Here is a 22,639-nt window from a genome sequence, read left to right as displayed (position 1 = left end):
TCCCTGAAAATAATATGGATGAAGGTTTGGAGAGCTTCTAATTTCATTTTCTAATAACCGTTCTCTTTTGAGGTCCTGCTCAACTGACTAAATCAAACTTGGTTTACTTAGAATGTTTCAATAAAGAAAGCCAGCAAATTTCCCAAGTGGCTAAACCGCATGTTGTGGGATTGATTTTTAAATGCATTTGTGCACCTATTGCAACCTAGGTTTGCAGGCAAAAAGATTTCCAAGGGCAAAATAATAATCATGATTTGTAGAATTTTACTGTCATAAATCGGATTTATGACTTTGTAAATTCTGCATATGGTAAAATGTCTACATTCTCAAATGTAGGGTTAGGTGTGGGATGCTTGGGAGGTCCTACCTAAAAATGGGGTGAGCATCGCAAAGTAGACTTTAATTTCCCTTTCCCCTGCACCTTAACAGGCCCAATAGAATTGAAAGGAGCCTCACCCTGCACCCCGACAGGTCTTAAAGACTTGGATGGAATTTTCTTCTCCTATCTCTACTACCTTATGAACTGGAATGGAGTCTCAAACGTGCACCCTGATTGGCCATATATAGTCTCAAATTGAGTCTGATCTCTGCACAAGTGTCTACAAGGATGAGACTGTGTTCAAATGCATGCTCTGTGGAGCAGCTCAGAATGACTAGCAGATTTTCACTTTATATTTGTATAAATATATTAATCTTATTAATCTCGTGATAAACTGAGCAAGAGGTGAACATTTCATCGAGAGGGCTTGTGAAGTTCTTGGAAAGAGTGAAACGCGGTGGAAGATGGCGGGGGACGAGAGAAGAGCACACTTGCTCATGGGTCCACGGGGCCCTCTCATCTTGGGCTTTCCAGTTTGGAGACGGCATTGCATGTTCCTTCGTATGCTGTGAGAGCTAGTGCTTAGAAACTGTTTTCAGTGCTATAAAGAAAACTAAGTGGTATAAGCGTCCCTTTGGCGGGCTGATTTAGTGGATGTGCAGCAGACACATATAAAACTAAGATTAATGGTGACATAAAAAGAGGGAAATAAAGACTGCATTCATTCGCATTTCTAGTATAAAGGATATTCAGATACGATATGAAGTCCTGCACCTTGGGGGTAAATACAAGCGAGAAAATGGAGATTTAACAGAATTTGGGCACTCTCTCCATCAAACCCATGAATATAATCTAACTGACATAGCTCCTGAGTGGGAGCCCCCCACGAGTAGAGGAGGGGCGATCTTAGTCGTGCCACAGGCAGGCGCCTCAGTCTGGCACAGGAAATGGCCACAGAGGGTCAACCGGTGACATCATCAAGCCACCGGACTATTTAAGCTGGCGCACCACGGAGAGGACCTACCAATTGCAGCAAGTGCTCCTATCTTCAGAAGAACAGTGGACCTCCACAGAGACCTAGGTGTTGAGATGTTGGACGACCATCTAAGCAAACTCAACAAGACATTCAACAAAGGATTGGATGAAAAAGAAAATCCATTGATCAGGAAACTTGCTGACATTTCTACAAACCCTTTTGACCGCTACCCGCGGCCTACCACAGCACTGACCTTGTGAAAGCAAAACAGTGACTCTGCATCCAAAACTCATCACTGCCTGAAGGCTACTGCCTCGGCAGACATCAAAAACTCATCACTATCAGAAGGCTACAGCCTCGGCAGGCATTCAAAACTCATCACTGCCAGAAGGCTACCGCCTCGGCAGGCATCCAAAACTCATCACCACCTGAAGGCATCGTGACAGGCAAAGACAAGACTCTGGGATGAAACTTGCTGACATTTCTGCAAACCCACTTGCTCGCTACCCGCGGTAATCACAGTGCTGACCTTGTGAACAAACTTCAACTGTGACAAAGTATCACACATCAATAAGAAAATAGAAACCCTACTGCCTCGGTATCCAAAAACTCATCACTGTCAGAAGGCATCTGACAGACGAAGACAAGACTCGATGGCAGAGCTTCCTCTTTGTACCTCTGCTTCACGCCTTCACCATATTAATTCACCACTAATCCTTTATGGGCTTCCGGAGTAGCGTGCTTCAACACCCCATCAGGGGTAACCAGCACTATATAAATACAAACCTTTTTTCCTCCTCTATCCTTCTGCTATCATTCCAAATCAAAATAACTGACTAACATATCCACCACTTAAAATGTACTTGCATGTTTCACTATACTAATTCAACATTAATCCTCTAAGGGTCCCGGAGAAGCGTGTTACTCGCCCAAAAAGAACTTCGACGCCTGGTCAGGGGTAGTAAGGGCTATATAAATGCAATTACAATTACAATCCCTTATCATAGATACCCTGTTGGATGCCTCTCATATCCCTGCCAAAGAGACCCTTACTTAAGCGTCTCTCTTCCTCGCACTCTGTCATTGCTAGATTCCCTTCTCCAAGAGTCATCCTCTTCTCCCAACGTACCCTACTGTTTGTTAGTTCTAGTGTTGATCCATGCTTGAGATGGTCCACAAAGTGATGAATGAAATGCTTGAATTAATCCAGTCACTCGTTTTTTTGCTCACTGTGCCACCTCAGTTTTGACCCGGCCATATGCAAATCATGTTTCATACTGATCCTCATGGAACAGTCCAGCCCAAACTGTCTGGCCAGGTCCTACCTGAACCGGAACCCAAGCAACCTAGGAGGAGTCTCGGCCTAGTTAGGGCTCTTCAGCCAGGTATTGCGTTGTTCGAGTGAGCCTGGGATGAGCATCAGACCTTTTAGTTAGCAAATATTGGAAGTCTTGTGATGTATTGTTAATTTATTGTTCCATACACTTAAGTGGCAGGTTTATGTATGCCTATGTCTGGCACTGCTGTGCTTACAGTATGCCAAGGTGTGGTATTGTTCATTTTTCTTGTTTTTACGGTTTCTGTCCACTTCCAAGGGGCAATACGATGGTGGACAATCTATTTGTTGTTTGCTCTTAGGCATACAGTTTTTGTAATGTAACTACAAGATCAAAATGGCAACTTAAAAGTGCAGTACTAATAGAATCTGCTGTCTGAATCACTCACACCAGCAGTTGGACAAACTGAACACATTAAGCTCTTTGATATTGTTCAATGTCAGTTAGCCCCCAGATTTGGGTAGAGATGCATATTTTTCTGAAACAGTGTCAAAATATGTTTAAAACGATTAGCAGTTTCTTCTTACATATCCAGAGTATGTATATTTATATGTTTTGGTAAACATACACTACTGTCTCTAGGGGCAAAGAAACTTCATAAATAATACTGTAAAGTGTAAGAAATTGGGTTATTAGTTGAGAGCAGGGAAAGCTTCACTCAAATAATACACACAATCCTTGTCAGGGTGCGCCACAAAAGGCAATAAATACATTTGTGATTATCCCACTGGTAGATTGGCATAAAAGTCATCAGGCTTAACTTGAAAGCAATGTGTAAAATAATTGTGCATTTTCAGATCAATTTACAAAATGGAGCGAATGACAAAATCCAATTAGTAGAACCTAAGATGGGTCTAAGGTTCACATGACAAAGTGAGTGAGGACTGGTCTTAAAAATGAGTAGCGTTAAGACAGGTGCCTAGTTAACTCTCTCCCACTATCTGTATATTGAATAGAATGTATATTTGTCCTTACAATTGTTTCTGATGACTATTTCTGCATAATTTGAGACTTGCTACTTTGGGCTGGTTTTGGGGCTGGAACTGGTCTGCATTGGGCTGGATTTGGGCTTATATTTGAGCGGCTTTGGGCTTGGGATGGGTCTCAAAATCTGGCAACACTGCTCACGTCATAGAGGATGATGATGAAGCATCGCAAGAGCACGGGGCACAGGTGATGCTGCACGCGCTGAGTAGATCTTCGCAGTAGGCAGCTTGTGGCAATTTAAAAATGAACGGCAGCAGTTTGACCGTCATTACGGGTGCACACAGGGGCAATATGTAAAATATACCAACTACTCACAATTAGTGCTGAAGTCACCGCAAATACTTCTCCACAGTAGAGACCTTACGCTGCTCTTGACAAGACTGGTAACTGGGGAGGCTCTGTGAATGTAGCATGAGAGGAACAGCCCTGATATCGTAGTTGCAGGCAGTAGAGAGGAAAGCCAGGCAGGGACTGGCGCACTGGTGTTGAGGGCGACCGGTGTCGCAGGAGCTGGCATGCAGGCAGGAACTGGCATGCGGACAGGAACTGTGGGAATGAACTGGGATGCAGCAGGATCTGCATGTTGGAAGTGGCACTTAGTAGTTGAAGGCGACCTGTGTCGCAGGAGCTGGCATGCAGGCAGGAACTGTGGGAAGGAACTGGAAGGCAGCAGGATCTGCATGTTGAAAGTGGCACTTTGTAGTTGAGGGTGACCAGTGGGAGGTCACTGATGAGGCTCGTAGTGCCAGATGAGTTGAGCTGCTGCTTCTGAGTTTTTGTATCTTTAGGTAGCTTAATCTTGAGGTTATTTGAAAGTTGAAGCGAAAGGCCTTTCCAAATCGTTGCCAAATGTAATGAAATAAGTAAAGGAGAATCCGTTCCTTGTAAAATCATTGATGTATTTATTCCAGTAGTATTCAGGAAGAGAGCCCCACCAGGAGCAGTCTGTGCTCTGCTCAGCCCATGCAGCAACTGACAAACCATACCAACGTTCTAACCTTCCGTATTCTACAATACACACATCCTGTCTGAGCAGCATACTACAGCGGGGATCAGGCGTGGGCCGGGGTCCACACTGCGTAGCTGTTCGATACATGTTGCTGCTTAATTTCTGGCCTTGTGTGGTGTGCATGATGTCCGTCTCACCGGTGTGGGTGGAGGGGGTAGTTATCCCCGGATAAACTACCGGTAGTAGGATTTACAGTACTGGGGTTCTAATCCTGCATCCGCTGCTTATATGACCACAATGGGTGTTCCTGGTCAAAAATGTTTCAAAAGTAGGCTTTGGGTGCTGTGTACGCAAAGTGTGCTGTGTTTGTCTTTGGATGAAATGCCTACGTCTAATATTGAAATGGTTAAATTCCGATTGCTGCTGTTCTCGGGTTCATTGGTTTATCTTCTTCCGATGTGCATTGCAACGTCGGGCGTCCCGGTCCTCCTAGCAAGTGTAGGAATGTGTCCCATTTACCTTTGGTTACATGAGTATTTTTGGGAATACAAAGTTTCTCGAGGACACAGTGTGGGGCATGGAACGTGCAGTGGCAGTTGGGGCTGCCCGCTGGGGAGGTGCTGTCAGCATTTGGAATGTGATTATTCATGATGACATATTAGAATGTTGGGTTCTGAGCTCTAGAGTTGGGAGCTTGGGACTGAGCTGAAAGGTGACAGCTCCTGGTGCGATTTACCTTGGTTTACTTTATATTTATCTTATTTTTACTATCTTAATATTTATGAATTATCACCTTGTACCATCTTACTCAATAAATACCTATACTTACAAGAACCTACGTCGACCTGATCCTCATTTACATCACAACACATTTTGTCGACAATTTGGGTACTTCAGCTTTATCTGACTTCTAATTTTCAAGCAACTACAAATGGCCTTTCTTCAACAAGGTAACCATTTAAATTTTACTTCCTTCAATTGACTTACTAGCATACTGGCACGCTAAAAAAAAAAAAAACACCAGTGACCATTCCACTCTACTGGTCGTCCTCATCCCGACCTGCCAGTCACTGCTACACTTCCTGCTATTTAAGTACTAGTATCTCATTGATCAACAGAAGCAATTTATTTTCATGCCTGCAGTGTCTTGCCTTCTACATTCTGCTGCCTGTCTACTCTAATTGGCTCCACATCAACTATTTGACTATTTTTTTCTTCACTTCGCGGATCTGCACGTGTTTCTCTTACAGCTGATGAGGATTTCACTGCTTTTCCGTTCTGCTTTTCACTGCTTTTCCGTTTTCCCAGAGTAAACAAGCGTCCCTCTCCTTATGCTCTATTCAAGGAGGTCCTGAAGTTTATTATCTGTGATTAGTTACTTATCTCCTGTCATTAGAGGAGCTTCGAATCGGAGTTACAAGGTTTTCTACAATTCTCATTGCAAGGTATTTGTTTCTGGGACCAGCATTCACTGAAGTACATTTATGATTAACATCTTAAGGGAATTACTATTTCGAGGTTAATTTTCAAATTAAGACAATATTTAAATTTGTCGGGTGCTTCAGTACATGGTGTTATATTTCACCCTCGCTGTGCCACACTTTTACGAAGTTTAAAAAAATATTATTACCATTTTCCATGTTTGTACAAAGGTTGGACTTTTCATTTAAAACTAAATTTTAATAAACTGTCATCTTATCGAAAATGTCCGTTGGAGCCAGCGCGAGCCTTCTTTCGCATGGAGCAAATCTTCTTGAGCTTGTGACTCCATTCATGACGCTTCCACTCCTTTTGCTGATTAGCCACGCTTTCCAGCTTTGGCGTGCCGAAAGCTTCCCGGCACTACGTAATGTGCGTACCTCCATTTTCTGGTGGGAGTATTTCGCAAGAATTGATAATACATTGCACAGGATGTACAACTGGATGTACAAGTTTCAATTTCTTGAAGTCACGTGAGTCTGTTGCCATTCAATACATAGTTATTCTTCAAAATGTTTTAAACATATCGAAATACCTGTTTCAACGAATATGGAGAGCCCGTCATTGCTCTTATGTGAAGTTTTATGGATGATTTCTATCGTGCTTCACTCTGTCTATCGCATAGACTTATTTCATTGGGCCTAATTATTTAAACAGTGCCATCTAGTGGTTTCCAGCGCTAATATACCTTAACATTCAACAATGCTTAAAATACATGAGAGCACCGTATCTTATATAATACTGTTATTTTTTCATCCCTGCTGATTTTAACGCCATGACAAGATTTGCTATTAATGTTTACGCTGCTGGGTCCTCTTCAAAGTCCTCTTCAAGATTCCTGCTCTATTCCTGACAACGGTGACTACATTAATTATTTTATTTCATTGTTTTTATGAAACTTATTTTAGTATACATGGTCATTGTAATTTCTAATGTGATTTCTAATGTATTATAAATACATCTGCATGTTAAATTTTACGTTCATGTATTAATGTTCATGTATTATTATCATTTTATCACCTTTTTTACGGCAGGAATAATTCACATAGTGTTATCAATTGAAATTACTGTTATATTATGACCTTAATTTTAATACGTTTTTCGTTATTCGCTGTTTATTTAATAACTTGGCACATTGTATTGATTCTACATTCCAGTTGTTCAACTCTTAATGTGCAGTTTCTATGTAATTTAGTTTCATAATGCTCTATATTGACATGTAATAGATGTGACTAGATTTACAATTTCTACATTTACCGGTTTCATATTCTATTTCCTGACGTCAGTTTTCAAGGTACCTGTTATTTTCCTTACATTGCGCATTGCATTATTTTCTGAATTCAGTTATGCTTCTTTCAGTTTCATGATGCTTCATGTTTCCATATGTACATATGTTAACTTCTTCTAAACATTTTCTTGTGCGTAGACGTACGCTACATGAAATTTCATTATTATTGAAGTTATTACTCATGACTTTTGATGTTATGTGCACGGAATGCTTTTAATTGATGATTTGATTATTATTATGCAAGATTTTCACCAAATTTTAAAGGTTTCATTCATAATTAATTATTCTGACACGCAATTGAGGTTTTCCTCTGTTCGTGCTCCTATTAGGTGTTAATTTTCACCTTTCTTCTTAATTTTATTGGAGAGTCTATTTGTTTTCTCTTGTGGTGCACTTCCTTTCTTCATGTATATTTCTCTGCGTAGTTATACCTTTCACTTCTTCGTTTGTTGGTTCACAATTTCACGAGTCTGGCCAATTGGTGTATTTTGCTTTACTTCAACGTGGTGTTCGGTGTCTACATTCGTACCATCTCCTTCCTTGTTGTCTTTTAAGAGAGGATGTGTTCTCTTTCTTATTTATGTATTATCTCCTTCTCTTTGTCCTTTAATGAGAGGATGTGTTCTCGTACTTTCAACGTTTGTGGTTGGTGTCCACCTTCGTATTATCTCCTTCTTTTTGTCCTTTAAAGAGAGGATGTGTTCTCTTTCTTATTTTTCCTTCCTTTTATTCACCTCCCTCATTACTTGTCTCAAATCTTCTTGGTTTAAATCTTTCTTCATTTATCACCTCTTGTGTTTAACTGTTCTTATATTTATGCTCTCCCTCCTTCATTTCCTTCTTACCACATTTCTACTTTTCTTTCATATGTTCATTGTTATTATTTGTAATTGCTTTGTTCACATCTAAGTTTTGGTTGCAATTGCAAAATGTGTAAAAGGGGAAGATGTGTTGTGTTTGGCTTTCCAGCTTATTCCCTGCTGTCATCATTTGGAATGTGATTATTCATGATGACATATTAGAATGTTGGGTTCTGAGCTCTAGAGTTGAGCTGAAAGGTGACAGCTCCTGGTGGGGTTTACCTTGGTTTACTTTGGATTTATCTTATTCTTACTATCTTAATATTTATGAATTATCACCTTGTACCATCTTACACAATAAATACCTATCCTTACAAGAACCTATGTGGACCTGATCCTCATTTACATCACAACAGGGCATATGGACAGTGTGTGGGTAGTGCTCCCTGTGCCAAATCCCTTTGAAAAGCTAAAATGTCTGAAAATGACCTGTAATTTCCCCTAGCTAAAGCCAAATGGCTACATTTCCTGAGTACAATATTAAACCATCTGGTAAAATACCAGGCATGGGACATGTTTTCACATAATTGAAGGCTATGTTGATTCGCCTGTTATCGCTAATCTTTGATGCTATTTTGTGGGTTATTACGAGGAGAGTGGGTCACACTCCCGTGAGGCAGTGGGTAGCTTTGGAAAGAGTGAATGATGGTCCCAGGGTTTGACCTTCTAATTTTGCTGTGGAGGAAGGGCAGTTTAAAAGCTACAACATGGGTGTTTTGTGCTTTTTTGCATGTGCTCATGCGGTGTTTTGTTCTTCCCACCCCCTCGGACTCCATGCGTTTATACTTTGTATTTCTTAATTGTTGATAGGTCATGATCTTGTCTATTTCAGAGGGCCGTTGCTTTGTTGGCCATGTTTCCGAACTATAATGGTACATTTTCCAGTCTGTTTCTCGCTCTGCTCAATGAAACGTTGCATGTTTGTCGATATAGCAGTTCTGTTTGGTGGGTCTGCACTATCTATGCGGGGCACAACAAGCATTAGTAAAGCCAATAGAAAGATAACCAACAAAAAAGTATTTTGTGGGGGCGTAGCAACAGGAAGATCAATTAGAATATGGTCTTTGCTGAGTGCTGCTACATACACCAGCTTCTGGTGAACTGAACGCAATTTTCTTTTTCTTTCGCTTCCATGCTTGCGGTAACAGAGAGGCACCTTGCTGGGATGGCGGCTGCTGGGTCGCGGGAAGATGGACGACATGTCCAGAGGGGGTATGGCCAGCTGCGGCATAAACCTGGTGAGAGCGTTCAGGACACTGTCCCGGTAGGTATATCAACTGCAAGTCTGCTTGGTTTTAGCAGTGAATGTATTATCATGCATGGCCTTTGCTGAGATATGGTGTACCCCTTGCACACAAAGGTACACTTCATGGTGCAAAAGCACAGCGTCGCACACAGCAACCGCACGCTAGTAGTGGGCATTCTTTCTGGGGAGTGTACGCTAATTACCGCACGGTGGTGGAGCATATGTATCAAGCCCTTTTCCCGTTCGCAAACGGGAAAAGGCCTTTTGGGATGTATCATCCCAAAAGGACCTCGCAAATTAGAGAATCGCAAAAGTTGGAATTCTCTATTTTGCGATTGCATTTAAGGAATCGCAAATTGAGATTCCTTAAATGCAATGTATGAAGCACAGAAAAAGTGTGATTTGGCCTTAAGGAAAAGCAAATTACCACCAAATTCAAGTTGGTAGTAATTTGTGATTTCTTTGACAAATTCACTTTTTTGCATTTTTCAAAGTGCCATGTGGCGCACTTTCCTTCCATTCAGGGCATGTATATGCGCCACATCTGCACACATACATATTTCAGGGGTGCAACAGGGTGTCCTTTTGACACCCTGGCACCCTTGAAATTGCATTCTCAATTTGCGATTCTCTAATTGCGAATCGCAAATTGAGAATGTCTTCCCATTCATTCCTATGGGCCTCCTAGCCCATAGGAATGAATGAATGGAAAGGTATTCCTTAATTGCGATTTGCAATTTGCGAATCGCAATTAAGGAAAGCCAAGGAATCGCAAAATATGTGCGAATTTTTTATTACATCCTGTTTTGCGATTCTCAAATAGCGATTCTCTAAAAATCGCTATTTGAGAATTGCAATAACGGTATTTGATACATATGCCCCTCTGTGCATTATGATGGGCAGCTCTCACGGGACAATAGCCACTAAATAAAAAATAAAAAAACTCTTAGTAATCCCAAAGCATTATCACCATTGTTGGAGGCAATTGATTATTCAATTTAATTAAGTTCCCGTTCTTATGGGCAGGGGCAGCACTGGTGTACATTACTCAACATCTTCTTCAGCCATAACCGGCCTAGGCTGGGCTATGCGGTACTGTTGCACCCAGGAATCCCATTGCACAGTGGTATGATGGGTACTATTGGGCACATCATGCTGGTGTGCTGGCATGACGTGCAAGTTGTTTATATTGGTCCTACCCAGGCAGTGGTATAGAGGCAAAGCTTGGAATACTGCCAGCTAATCCTTATTAGCATCAGGATGTGTATTTTCCTCTTTTTTACTGCTGGCTCAGGATTATTTGTGGCCGCCGCAATACGAGGCTCATCTGATTGTAGCGACTGGAGTGGATTATGACTCCATTCATCTAGGGGTTTCGCCGATAGCTACACACTACTGCTTTCGGTTTTCTAAGAACTACTTTTATTTCAGATCTGCGTGGCCGGTCCCTTTTGATCATTTAATTACGTAGTACTCCGTCAGATACCTGTGAGGGAGCTATTACAGCTAACAGACATCAGTCGGAATATTGTGCCAACACTATTTAGCCCTGATGAAGCTCCTATAAAAGGAACGAAATAAGTTGGCTGTTGTCCTGTTGTTTTAACCTAAAGAAGAATAAAGAAATTTGACTAGAACATATTGGCTAATGTGACTTCATTTCCTGGTGCTGCCTCCATTTTTCTTCATTCTAGACCTGTAGTCACCCTCGGTGCAGTTAGTTGCTCAAAGTCTCACCCGACCATCAATTACACACAGTATACACTGACCTCAGGTAGACACCGGTGACACCACTGGGGACGATTGAAGTGGCAAGGACCCTATGCAATGTAATGTGTGCTCACAACTTGGAGGATCTAGGTTCTCAATATCATTTCTCCCCGTATGCAATGGGGGAGTCATGGGCATCAATCCTAGACGCGAAGTTGGGCAGTGCTGATAACCCTGGCAATAAAGCGATCAACAGTTGGTCGCGATCATGTTGAGTACCGTCAGTCCCAAAACTCCTGCCAGTGGCAATGGTAGCTATTTTTCCTTGGAGTAGGAAGGTTCGGTTAGGGCAGCAAGCCATATCTCTACCGCTCAGAGCCTGGTGCTCGAGCGATAATTCCACTTCTGGAAACCGTTTGAAACTTTTGTCTTATTTCAGTTATTTGTGAGCCGTCCTGGTCAGTTCAGTTCTGGGAACATTTACTTCGTACCACTTACATACCAATGCTTACATCTACAGTGTGGGGTCTAGCAAGGGGGGGAATTGATCCCATCATGGGGAAGGGAGTTTTTCATTGGGTTCTCATGGTCTGACTGAGTCTAAAGAGCTGGTGCCAGATCCTGCTGAAGGCTCTTGTTTCAAGAGGACCCCCTCTCACCCACAGTTTCAAACCATCAGTCTGTGTCAATGCGGATCAGAACATATTGCTTTCTTCTAGGATGGCTGTGGAAACTTTCAGTGTCACCCCACTGGGGACAGTATCTGTACATAAGCACGGTAGCAAGACTGTTTGCTGAGGGCATGCTGAGCATCAGGGTATTAGGTTATGTTTGGCCCGACTGCTGAATACTGTTAAGTGGGTTACATGGTTTGGTTAGTCACCAGGCAATAATGAATGAAAATTATTTCTCTAACCATTGCTTGCCTTGAGCATGGCCACCACAACTGTTACTTAGTTTTTGGGGCACAAAGGTTGAGTGAGAATAATAGACTTAGGAGTCTGTATGAGAGTTTGCATTTCAACAAGATATACTATCACATAGAAGACATAGTGAAGGATTTATCTGGACCTAAGATGAGCCTCCGAGTTGGGGACACGATAACGGGATATGGCGCATGATTTAGATTAGGCAAAGGGCCCAGCATCTCTAGAGGTGGGGATGAGGTACAATTCACAGGCTTCATCTCGGTTGCTGCGTAATTAGGCAGCATGTGTTCTACTATCTGAGTAGAGCCAGCCATTTATACCCTTGAGGAGGCCTTTAGCCACGGGTCTTTACTCTGAAAGGACAAAGTATCACCCCGCACAGAGAGAGTAGCCTTAGTCAGCAGGGTGAGCGGTAGCTCAGTGGCAATATCTTCAGCTCAGGAACAGTACAGGCTGTCAAGGCGTGAGCAAGAGCTGGTCTGCAACATTCATCGGAGTGGCAGCATTCATTTTTTGGCTCGCATAGTGAGCCAAGGGAGGGGCGACTGCACCAGATTTTTCCTGATTATAATTATTCCCGATCCGACAGTACATCCAGCAAAAGGTGCGCCACATGTCCTATGGGTGTGTCACTACGTATTCCGGGTAGCAGTCTTGATAGGGGGATAAGCATATCTACAACCAAGGGCTGGTATGTATTGGAGGGTGCCAGCAGTGCTGAGTCTATGGCACTAAAGATCCGGCATTAGCCCCGGGCTCCTGCTGATGGGGGTCTATTGATGGTAATGGAATATGCAACATAGCTGAGTCGGTTCAGGGCGCAGGGAGGTGCCATGTTTTGGGCTGCTTTGGTAAGGGGACTATGGCTGACGTCAGCTGGTAATGTTAGTGGGGACACAGGCATGGCTGTAAAGAAAGGGGATTGGCCTGCTGGGGGTCCTGGCCCTTTCAGCCCTACACGTAGTCACCTGGAGTCAATTTTAGATAGGATTTGCCTTGAGGTTGGTCACAACGCAGGCACCCCAGCAGATGGTGTGTTGCGTGGCTCCTGGGAGACACTGGCAAGGAGCCTATGGCTGACAGCCCGTAATGGTTCCAGATTTGTGGCGCGATATCTTTGTGAGTTGCACCAGTGTTTAGGCCAGGCTTCCCCAATGGTTCGCTCGTGGGCTACGGGTAATTCTCCATCTACCTGTAAGTAGCTCTCCTGTGAGGAGCCCAGCCCACTAAATTACATGCTTTGCTTGGTTGAAATAATAAACATATAGCAAAATTGAGATTTTATATTCAATAGGAAGATGGTTTAGTCTCGGAACTCGTAAGCCGATCCCTGTAGAAATATATATGAATTTCCAAATCTACTTAAAATAACATTTGATTGATAAATCATGTAGCATTGGAGAGGTGTTTGGCAAATGTTATTACCTCAGGGCCGGAAGAATTTTAGCTATGGCTGTTATGTATTTCCCATGTAGAAGCATCCCATACAGACAAACCTTTTTCATATTTCTGCTTGCAACCATTCCTGATGCACTGAGGTGATCACTCCAAGTGATCTTGCATACGGTGGCCACCAATGTAATCTTGCCTTATGTGGTCTCTTTTACAACGCTAACAATAAAAGTAGCTCTTGAGAAGTTTCACTGGACATACGTCACTTTTTACAGGAGAGGTTGGAGACCCCTGGTTTAGGCACTCTGGCGAGGCCGATGCATTATTGGAGGCCCTGGATTGCTAGTTTCCTCTGGAATACAGGATGGTGGATATACGTCTGCTGACTCGTCACTGCTTCCCCGTCAGGTTGACATGGATCCCTGTATTGAGGCTGGGTGGGAGCACTCCAAGAGTGCTTTGAAGTCCTGCACTGGGGGCACATTTGGTGCCTCTGTGCATAGCCCAGTTCAAACCAGTTGCAGGGGCTACCAGCCCCTGCTCTGGCGCGAAACTGGACAAAGGAAATGGGTGTAGCCACCCCTCTTTCCAAAGCCTCCCATAGGTGGGTCCCCTGAGTTAGTCCAACCCCTTCCTTGGGTAAAAAGTAGGAACCCCTGGCAACTGGGCATGGACTTTAGACATCCCTGGATGAAACTCTGCAACTGAATCCTGGAACTTCGACGCTCTACTCAAGACTAGAGGACTGAAGAAATCTCCCTTGTGGTCAAGGAGTGACTCTCCTGTTTGGCAGGCACCAACAAAGCATTTGCCGGTCTGCATCTCCGAAGCTCCCGACGGACTCCAAAGTATATGCAGCCCAGGAAGAGGATTTCCAGACTTCTCAGAGGCCGACCCGAGTCAGTAGCAAAGCTGAGACCCGCTTGTTTCTAGTTGTCTCCTAAGTGTCCTTAAACTTTAAATTTCCAACCGCGACTTTCCCCATAGAAGCTAATGGCGCTCGCAGCTGTGTTCTCACACTGCACGCGTCCCCCGTGGGTCCTCTGTGTCACTACCTTGGGTGACTCCGAAGGGGCCCAGCGATTCTACAGGCTCTAGGCCTTGTGTCTAGTCAAGTCGTGGTTCTTATACCACTATTTTAGAATATGGTTTAGTACGCCCCTAGGGCTAACTGTATATTGTGCTATTTTAATGTGCTATTTGACTTGTAACTTGTGTACTTTGACCTCTAGCCTCATAAAGGGACTAGGGGGGTGTGTTTTAGAATAAATACATATATTTTATATATATACCTTGTGTGGACCTCTTTTCATTTGGTCATTCAAGAGATTATAGACAGGTAAAACAAGCTGCTTTACATTTCTTCAAGACTTAGGCTGAAGGCTGCTCTCCATAGCTATCAGCAGGATAGCTTTCAATAAAGGTTGTCTTTAACCTATCATCAATAAGGGTTGTTTGGACTGGTACAAGGTGCCCACAATAACTAGTGGACAGCATATACCAGGCCAACTCCTCACATTGCCATTGGAGGAGTCTCACTTGTTCTTCAAACCTGAGCACGTTTTCCTTTCAGCGGTGACTACTTTATTTGTTTTATTTTATTGTATTCTTGGGACAGTGTCATACTTCGTGTGAGAGGTCGCAAAATGATAGTCAACATCTCATTATTTATGCTGTGTTTCATTTTCCTTGTGTTTAAATGCCTTAATACTTCATTCTTGATTCCTTGTTTTCCCTAAGTATTAACGCTTTATTCTTTTAGTGTGCTTCATATGTGATGATTCAGTTCTGTGCTCGTTTTATGCAGGTGTTTCCTTCATGATTACTGATATTTTCTTTTAACCATGAGATTATTGTTTATTGGTGTATTCTTGGAGTTGTGTTCCCTGGGACGTAAAATTGTCATGTGTATGGATTTGAGTGATTGTTTTGCTGTTTTCCCACTTTTACGGGGTTATGGGTTGGTGCTGTATAACTACCCATCGTAGTACGGTTCCTTTTCTTTGATGTTGTGCTGGATATTCAGTTGTGCACTTACTTACCTTGTGTGCAATTACCGTAGCTCCATGTGGAGTCCCTTCCACACATCACACCCTAACTTTCTGTTAGGGGAAGTGCATTTGTTGTTATCTTATGTCTGTTTACTTACCTTATTTCTAGGTCACTCCTTATTTTGCCTCTATTACATTTTTTTTTCTTCCCTCGCACGTCAAGGTTTGCGTTGGAAGTGCTTTCCCTTGCACGTCAATGTCTGCTTTGGTAGTGTTGTGCTTTTCCCTCGCACGTCAACGTTTGTGTTGGGACTAAGTTCTTTCCCTTGCACGTCAAGGTTTGTTTTGGGAGTGTTTTTTTCAGTGTGGAGTCCCTTCCACACATCACACCCCAACTTATGTTGAGGGAAGTGCATATCCTCTTTTTGGTCCATTTTCCATAAAGTTCTCGCATGTCAAGGTTTGTGTTGGGTGTGTTTTTAGTTCCGTGTGGAGTCCCTTTCACACATCCCACCCCAATTTGTTGTTGGGGGAAGGTTTGCAATTATTTTGGTGTTGCATTGTTATTAAGTTCCGTGTGGATATCCTCCACGCGTACATATTGTTTTTCTCTACTGAATGGTTCTCCTTCACACTTTGTTGTTGGCACCCTTGTACTTTTCTTGTGTTTGCCTGGCCAGCTTACATGATTCTTGTACTTTGGTTTGTTGGTAGTTTTGGTGTGGGAATGTGGGTTGTGTTGTGATGAGAAGGGAGATGGTGTGTTCCTGTGTCTCTTTCTATCTTTTTTTTTCTTTCCACATGAATTTCCCACCTTTAATTTTTCATGCTACTTTTCAGAACCATGTTAAGTTATTTATTTCTTGCATTTGTTCTGATACTATTCTGAGAGGTTTTTGTATTCCCTTAAAGGGAGGAGATGTGTTATACTGCTTCTCAACCTGGGTGTCTGTGTGAGAGAATGTTGGTGAAAGGAATGCTCATGTGTGTGAGAGTCAGTTGGTGATGGGCTGAGCAGCAGTGAGGCTGCTCCTGGTGGGGCTCTCATCCTGTAACATCTTACTTGAATAAAGGTACCTGAAGACACTACATGGACCAGTCTATTTTCATTACTACAGTACCATCCAGCTCACTTGGCTCCCTCGGCTTGACTCTGCATTGCTGACACAGTCTGGCTAGCTGGCGTGTGACATCAGATCCTGGAAGCAGCCTCCAGAGTAGCAAACTCGATTCACCCGAGTAGCGACAGACCAAGAGCCCACAGGAAGTATAGGGGAAAAACCTACAACTGCGACTTTGAGTAGGTGGATCAAGTCTCTTATTACAAAGGCCTATGAAGTTGAGCGTCAAGTCTGTCCATTGTCAATTCAAGAAAGATCGACTTGTAGTATGTCTTCTACAGTAGCTAAGTTGAAAGGTGCTTTGATTTCTTAGATTTGCAGGGCAGCTACATGATCTGATTGAGCTGAGTTTTCGAAACATTATAGGCTTTCAGAAGTACAAATTATTCATTGGATACAGGGTTCTATTCCCAAAGAAGGAATAGGGGAGAGTTGAATTTCTGATTTCTATAATAAACAATTTCTGTTCAGCATGCACTGTCAGTTGTCTGTGTTGTGTTTGCTTGCTAAATCTCATTTGCTATGAATTCATGATAAGGAGGGGAGAAATGGCATTGCTTAAATTACATACCAGTAGAGTACTCTCTCACTTTAATTCATATTACCAGTAAATATTTTAAGCATGAGGCTATTCTGAAGTGCAAGTATTCCATATGTCAGTAAGACATATGTCAGTAAGATGCTCTGATCTCTGTGCCCGACCAAAAAGTGCAGAGTCCTAGAGGTCCTGAGGAGGGGTCCAAGGAAACTTCCAACAGCAAACTAGCTGAAGGAGAGAAACTCAATCCTCCAAAACAACTTGAACAGTTCAGGAGCACTATGCAAGAGGACATACATTTTGTAGTTTTTTTGTGCTGATCAAACTGGTGAAGGATGGTTATATTACTGGTACCCTGGGGAGAGTATATATTCTTGCTGGTTTGTAATGTGTGCATCTCCTCAACAGCAGGTCTGGAGAGCTGCAACCTGACGGGGATTCAGTGAAAGTGCACACATGCTTTAGTGTCATAGAGCACGTGTCCCGCAATGCATGTGCTCCCCTGATTACTGCTCGTAGCTTTGACAAGGCCAGGAAGCAATAGGATGAGAGACATTATCTCATCTCCGTGAATGCCTTGCCTTGCCCCTGTAAACTAATACCTAAGACTCTGAAGTCTCTGCCCAGAGTGTTGCACGCAACCCAACCACAGGTTTTGTGGTAGAGAACAGAGACTCAGGCAAGCAATGGGAATTGCGGTGGGCAATGTGACAGCTTGTGGGCCTGACACTCCAGATGGGTGGAGGTGTAAACTCAGGAATAGCAAGGTCATCTTACACCTAGAACAAGTAAATCAACACAGTAAGTGGTTATAGTCCAGAAGCATGTTTGGGCAGAAATCAAACTTTCAAAATATGAGTCAGTTCCCTCATTTACATCCGGTGTAAGGCACACCAGTCATAAGTGCTAAATTTGTACAAAATACACCCTGAAGGGAGCTGCAGGAAGCAGTCCAGGTCACATCTAATGAAAGATCATAGTTCCCCATGATGCCCACTATGGCAGCTTTCTGTGCCTCTGACACTATCTGGGCAAGGACAGCACAAACACACTTGCCCTTGACAAGCCCACGTCAAGCGTCCGCTGTGTGCACAATCAGTGACTTCCATCATAAACTTGCTGCAACAACCAGCTAGTGAATATCAGAAGAGGAGTTGAAGCTTTATTTGCAAACAAGATTGAAGTCCGAGTAGAGTTCCGCAAAGAAGAGGAGGACAAAGTAAGGAGCAAGTAGAGGTAAATAATTATGTAATAAAGTAAACTAAGTAAAGTAAAAATAAATAACGACTAAAACATTCCTCAGATCACAAGGAAATGAAGAAAGTGAGGAACTGGTTGTAGGGAATAACTAAAACAAACTGAAAGTATTTGAGGTACTATTGTTATTTCCAAATAAGTAACATTGTTTGTGACAAAACAATTATTAAATTAAGCTCTTTAAAAGTAAGATATAGCTCATAAACTTGCACTCACTCCCTGAAATATATCTTACACATGTGATCAGTGTGGAAATCATGTCACAGGATTGTACTTACTCTAACTTATTTTTCATATTATTCGTTTTTAGTAAATTGAATGCTTGCACTCTTCATTTCAAGACGGGGGATCCATTACTCTGATCACATGCAGGACTGTAATTGTAAGTCTTGTAATACAATAAATGCTACAGCTGAACCAAAGAACCTAGCACCTGTCATTTGTAAATGGCAAATAAAAGTGAGCAAAGTTTACACCTTACCTTGCATTGTTATTTCCATGGTTTGATAGGGAATTTCCTATAAGAATTTCTGCTCCATTCAGCCGATCAGGAAGAAAATTTCTGTTGGTGATGGAAATGGCATAAATTTTCTGTGGTTTCAGTAAATCTACCCTCCACCAGGGATTATGTTCATAATCTGTATGGGAGCAGGATCCATGCGAAAAATCGGGATCCTGATTTCCATCTATGGCGTTGATTGCATCTGACAGGAAACCTTCTTGAAAATATTTTCCAGCAAGAATAGTTGACTGAGTGGCCCGACCACCCAGAGCCACATTCTCACCTGAAAGTAGATAGAGCGGAGGTTAGTTCCAGCAGTGGATGCTTCAATAGGACAATCTTCATTCCTAAAACATATGTATGCCATGACATTTGTACTGCTTATTGTTTAGAACAGTACACAAGGTTTTTAAAATCAGTGGTACTATGTTAAATATATATTGCCATCATAAATGCAGCAAACAATCATCCTTCAGGTCCAGGGGGTGATTGTAACGAAGCATTTTGATAGAGGACACATTAAGGGTATTTTATAATTATATTGAGTTAGCACAATCATATCTATCCTGATATCCAGAATGCACCAACGTGACCATTCACAAAAAAACCTTTACTTGTTTTTCCCACTTCAATGACTTTGCACACGGCACATTACTTTTACATGCACCACCTTCAAGTGGTCTTAAGTAAAAGCACACTAAGCACCATTCATATTGGCCATGCTGTGGGACTGCTTCAATAACACAGCTATTCTACATGGATGTCATACCCTCAGCTGGGGCATTTTAGGGCCGGATTCTGAGGTTTTCACTTCTGTTTCCTGAGGGATACAGTCCTACTTCCACCATTGAACCATCCATCGTTTCTTCAGGTGGGACAGCACAGCCAGTGTGCATTGAAAGGTCAGGGATTTCCCAGTACCTTCCATAACTTTGCATGGGCTTCCTGTGCATCACAATGTATCCAGCTCCCTCAGTATGTCAAAACCCACATTGTAAACCAGGGACCTGTGCATTGTGCTCTTTTTACTGAAGATGTCTGCAGGGTACTTTGCTCATCCCGATCTGTGCTAAAGAATATGTGAAGTCTTTATTAGGCTGAACCAACTCTAGGCCTGCTTGCCAATACCCTTGGTCTATGCTTGTCTGCTATCAGTTGTAGGGTGAATTGTACATCCCTTAAAGTTAGGACCTACAACGCCTCTCATTTGTCAAAATTGTTTCACTGTATAGGGTGTATGCTTGATGAGTATGGAGTACTATGTACTGCAAAAGTTGAAAAATATAAAAAAAAATCCAACAGTAAAATTATTGGTAAGAAAATATTTTAATGTCCATTGCCAATGATCTCAGTTATCCAGAGTATCCATTTTGTTTTCAGATACACACAATATGATTCCAAATACTTCTTTTGTGATATATCCTGGTTTGATAGACCGATGTTTCCAATATAATTCTGGTATCCTTCAGTACGATCGTTATTATGGAGTTCATTGTCAGCTTTTAAGGCTGATGTGTTCCACCCCTTCCTTTTGCCCTGCAAGCCAGGGGTTTTCTCAAGGCTGGAATTCGAGGAAATATAAGATGTAACCAATAGTAGTTTATTTTAAAGAATTTTAAAACTCTGGTAATGGTGCCAAACTATTCTGAGTATAAAGTTCTTAAGTAATTGCACTGCACTCGTGATTAAACGTGAGTATGACTGATTTTTCAAGTGCTAAGTGATTATGTGCTATTTGGTGATAAATAATGCAGGAACTCTTGATGTGATCACATATTATATCTCCTATTTGTTTAAGCCTAAATTGTGGAATTTTTCAATGAGTGAGCATGAACATTGTCAAGAGTTATAAAAAATAACTTAACTAATTCTTTGTTTGGTTTCTCATGGTCACGCCTGGACCATCACACAATAATCGTAGCCATCAACCATATACCATATGCACACATATCAACAAAAATGCCACACTAATATTATGATTGAGCCAATTTCGCATGCAAACAACAAAGGGTCTGATTACGATGTGATCAGGAAAGACTCCAAATGGGATTCGGAATCTGCGAATCCGATTCAGAACCTATGTTTCCGACCAAATCGTCCACCTTTCCGGACGGCCAAGTACTATGCGAGGAAGCCGTCCTGGCTGACCAAATCAGTTCTGAGCGCTATTCAGGCAGTCCGAGTCATTCGGAGCCGAATCGTTCAGCTCAATGGGGACGGTTTCGGAACGAGCGAGTACGATGCCCTATTCGGACAGCCGTAGCGACTCGGTTTTGCCGAGATGAAACTTCTGTGGTCATTGGACCTCGGGAGCCCTTAGCAGGCCCCCCTCCACCTGTGCCCCTCCGAATCGGTCGCGGGGGTACCCATGGGTCCTCCCTTTCCATGCATGAACAGTGTGGCGGCACCATAGGGTGCCTGCCATAGGGTGCGTGATTTTATCCACCCTCCCCTTTTTTCAATGGGAACCTGTCTTCCTGTTGGGTACACAGGCTCCAACTGAATTCAATGGGAGTCTGACCGAACCTAGACCGTAAACATATGGACACGTCGTATTCCATTGGTGGGATTCGTATGGATGGCATCCCTAACCCTATTCGGTAGGAATGCTTTCCTAAAGAAATCATAATCTGGCCCAAGGTAATAATGCTGATGACACTACACACCTCTTCATTCCTTCTCCAAGTGATTTCATTATCCTCTTCCACATAAGTAATCTGAGACAAAATCCTAACTTTACGAATTATGGTATTCACAAAAGGCATTTAGGAGTAGTAAAGTTAGGATTTTGTCTTGAGTTTGACTTAAGACAAACTTAAGACAGGATTGCGTTTCACCCTTGCGAGCTTCTTTTTTTTTTTTTTTGTATTCCTCATATACCAATATGGGCATTCTAGATAGAGAATCCCGCCCTCTCTCCTCTACCCATGATGTTCCGGCTCTGTTGTTTAAGACCTGAGGAGAGATGGGAGGGAAAAAACCCTCTAGTAGCAACTGTTTTCTTGCTCCACTCCAATCCATTTAGTCTTCATGACCCTTCGATGGTTTGGAGACAAAGAACCAGCAGTGCCCAGGTGAAATCATTGGAATACTCTCATCTGTTCCGCCATGCCACAAGGGCCGCCCAGATCTTATCATAGCTAGTACTATCGCAGGCCATATCAGATTCACTTATGTATATGAGATGTTTCAGACACTCTGAGAAATTGGGAGCGTTCTCATTTTTCCAGGCCCTACATATTTCTCGCCTTGCCAGGATGATAACATAGAAAATAAATTTGGACGCCATGTCGTTGAGATGGAGATCCATAGTTAAACCAAACAAAATCATCCAGGTAGTAACCACTAATTGTGTGTCTAGTACCTCAGCCAGAAAATCTTGTATTTTAAACCAATAATTTTTTAACTTTGGACATTCTACAAACATGTGCAGATCGTCGGCGGCGAACAGATTGCATCTCGGGCAATGATGTGCTATACTTGTGATTTTGACTAGTTTTTTTGGTGATATATACACTCTGTACATAGTAAATAGGTGATTTCTTTTGAGAGGGGCAGACTTAACCACTGTATGGAGCATGGTAAAGGAGTCTACCCACAGTTCCTTTAAATTGTTAGAGACTGGATCTATAATATCACCCCACAGCCTTTGAAGTTCAAATTCTGTCACTCCCTCTACCTCAGTCAAAGCCCAATACCAAAATGATAGCTCTTTTTTCCATCTGCCCTTTCTACTTACTAGATCAAACTTCGGATTA

The 22,639-nt window shown here is 42.4% G+C and overlaps 1 protein-coding gene across 3 annotated transcripts in view; it reads right to left on the bottom strand.

Annotated features, from left to right (window-relative positions):
* LOC146822081 (fucolectin-like) overlaps window positions 1-22,639 on the bottom strand; it is a 120,719-nt gene that overhangs the window by 22,478 nt on the left and 75,602 nt on the right. For all 3 annotated transcript variants that reach the window (XM_085613181.1, XM_085613182.1, XM_085613180.1), the window contains exon 3: window positions 18,861-19,164. In XM_085613181.1, the coding sequence (XP_085469307.1) occupies window positions 18,861-19,164 (304 nt within the window). The remainder of the gene's footprint in view (window positions 1-18,860; window positions 19,165-22,639) is intronic.

This window comes from Triturus cristatus, chromosome 6 (assembly GCF_964204655.1).
Source record: "Triturus cristatus chromosome 6, aTriCri1.1, whole genome shotgun sequence".
NCBI lineage: Eukaryota > Metazoa > Chordata > Amphibia > Caudata > Salamandridae > Triturus > Triturus cristatus.
This window is presented reverse-complemented; position numbering and strand designations above follow the sequence as displayed.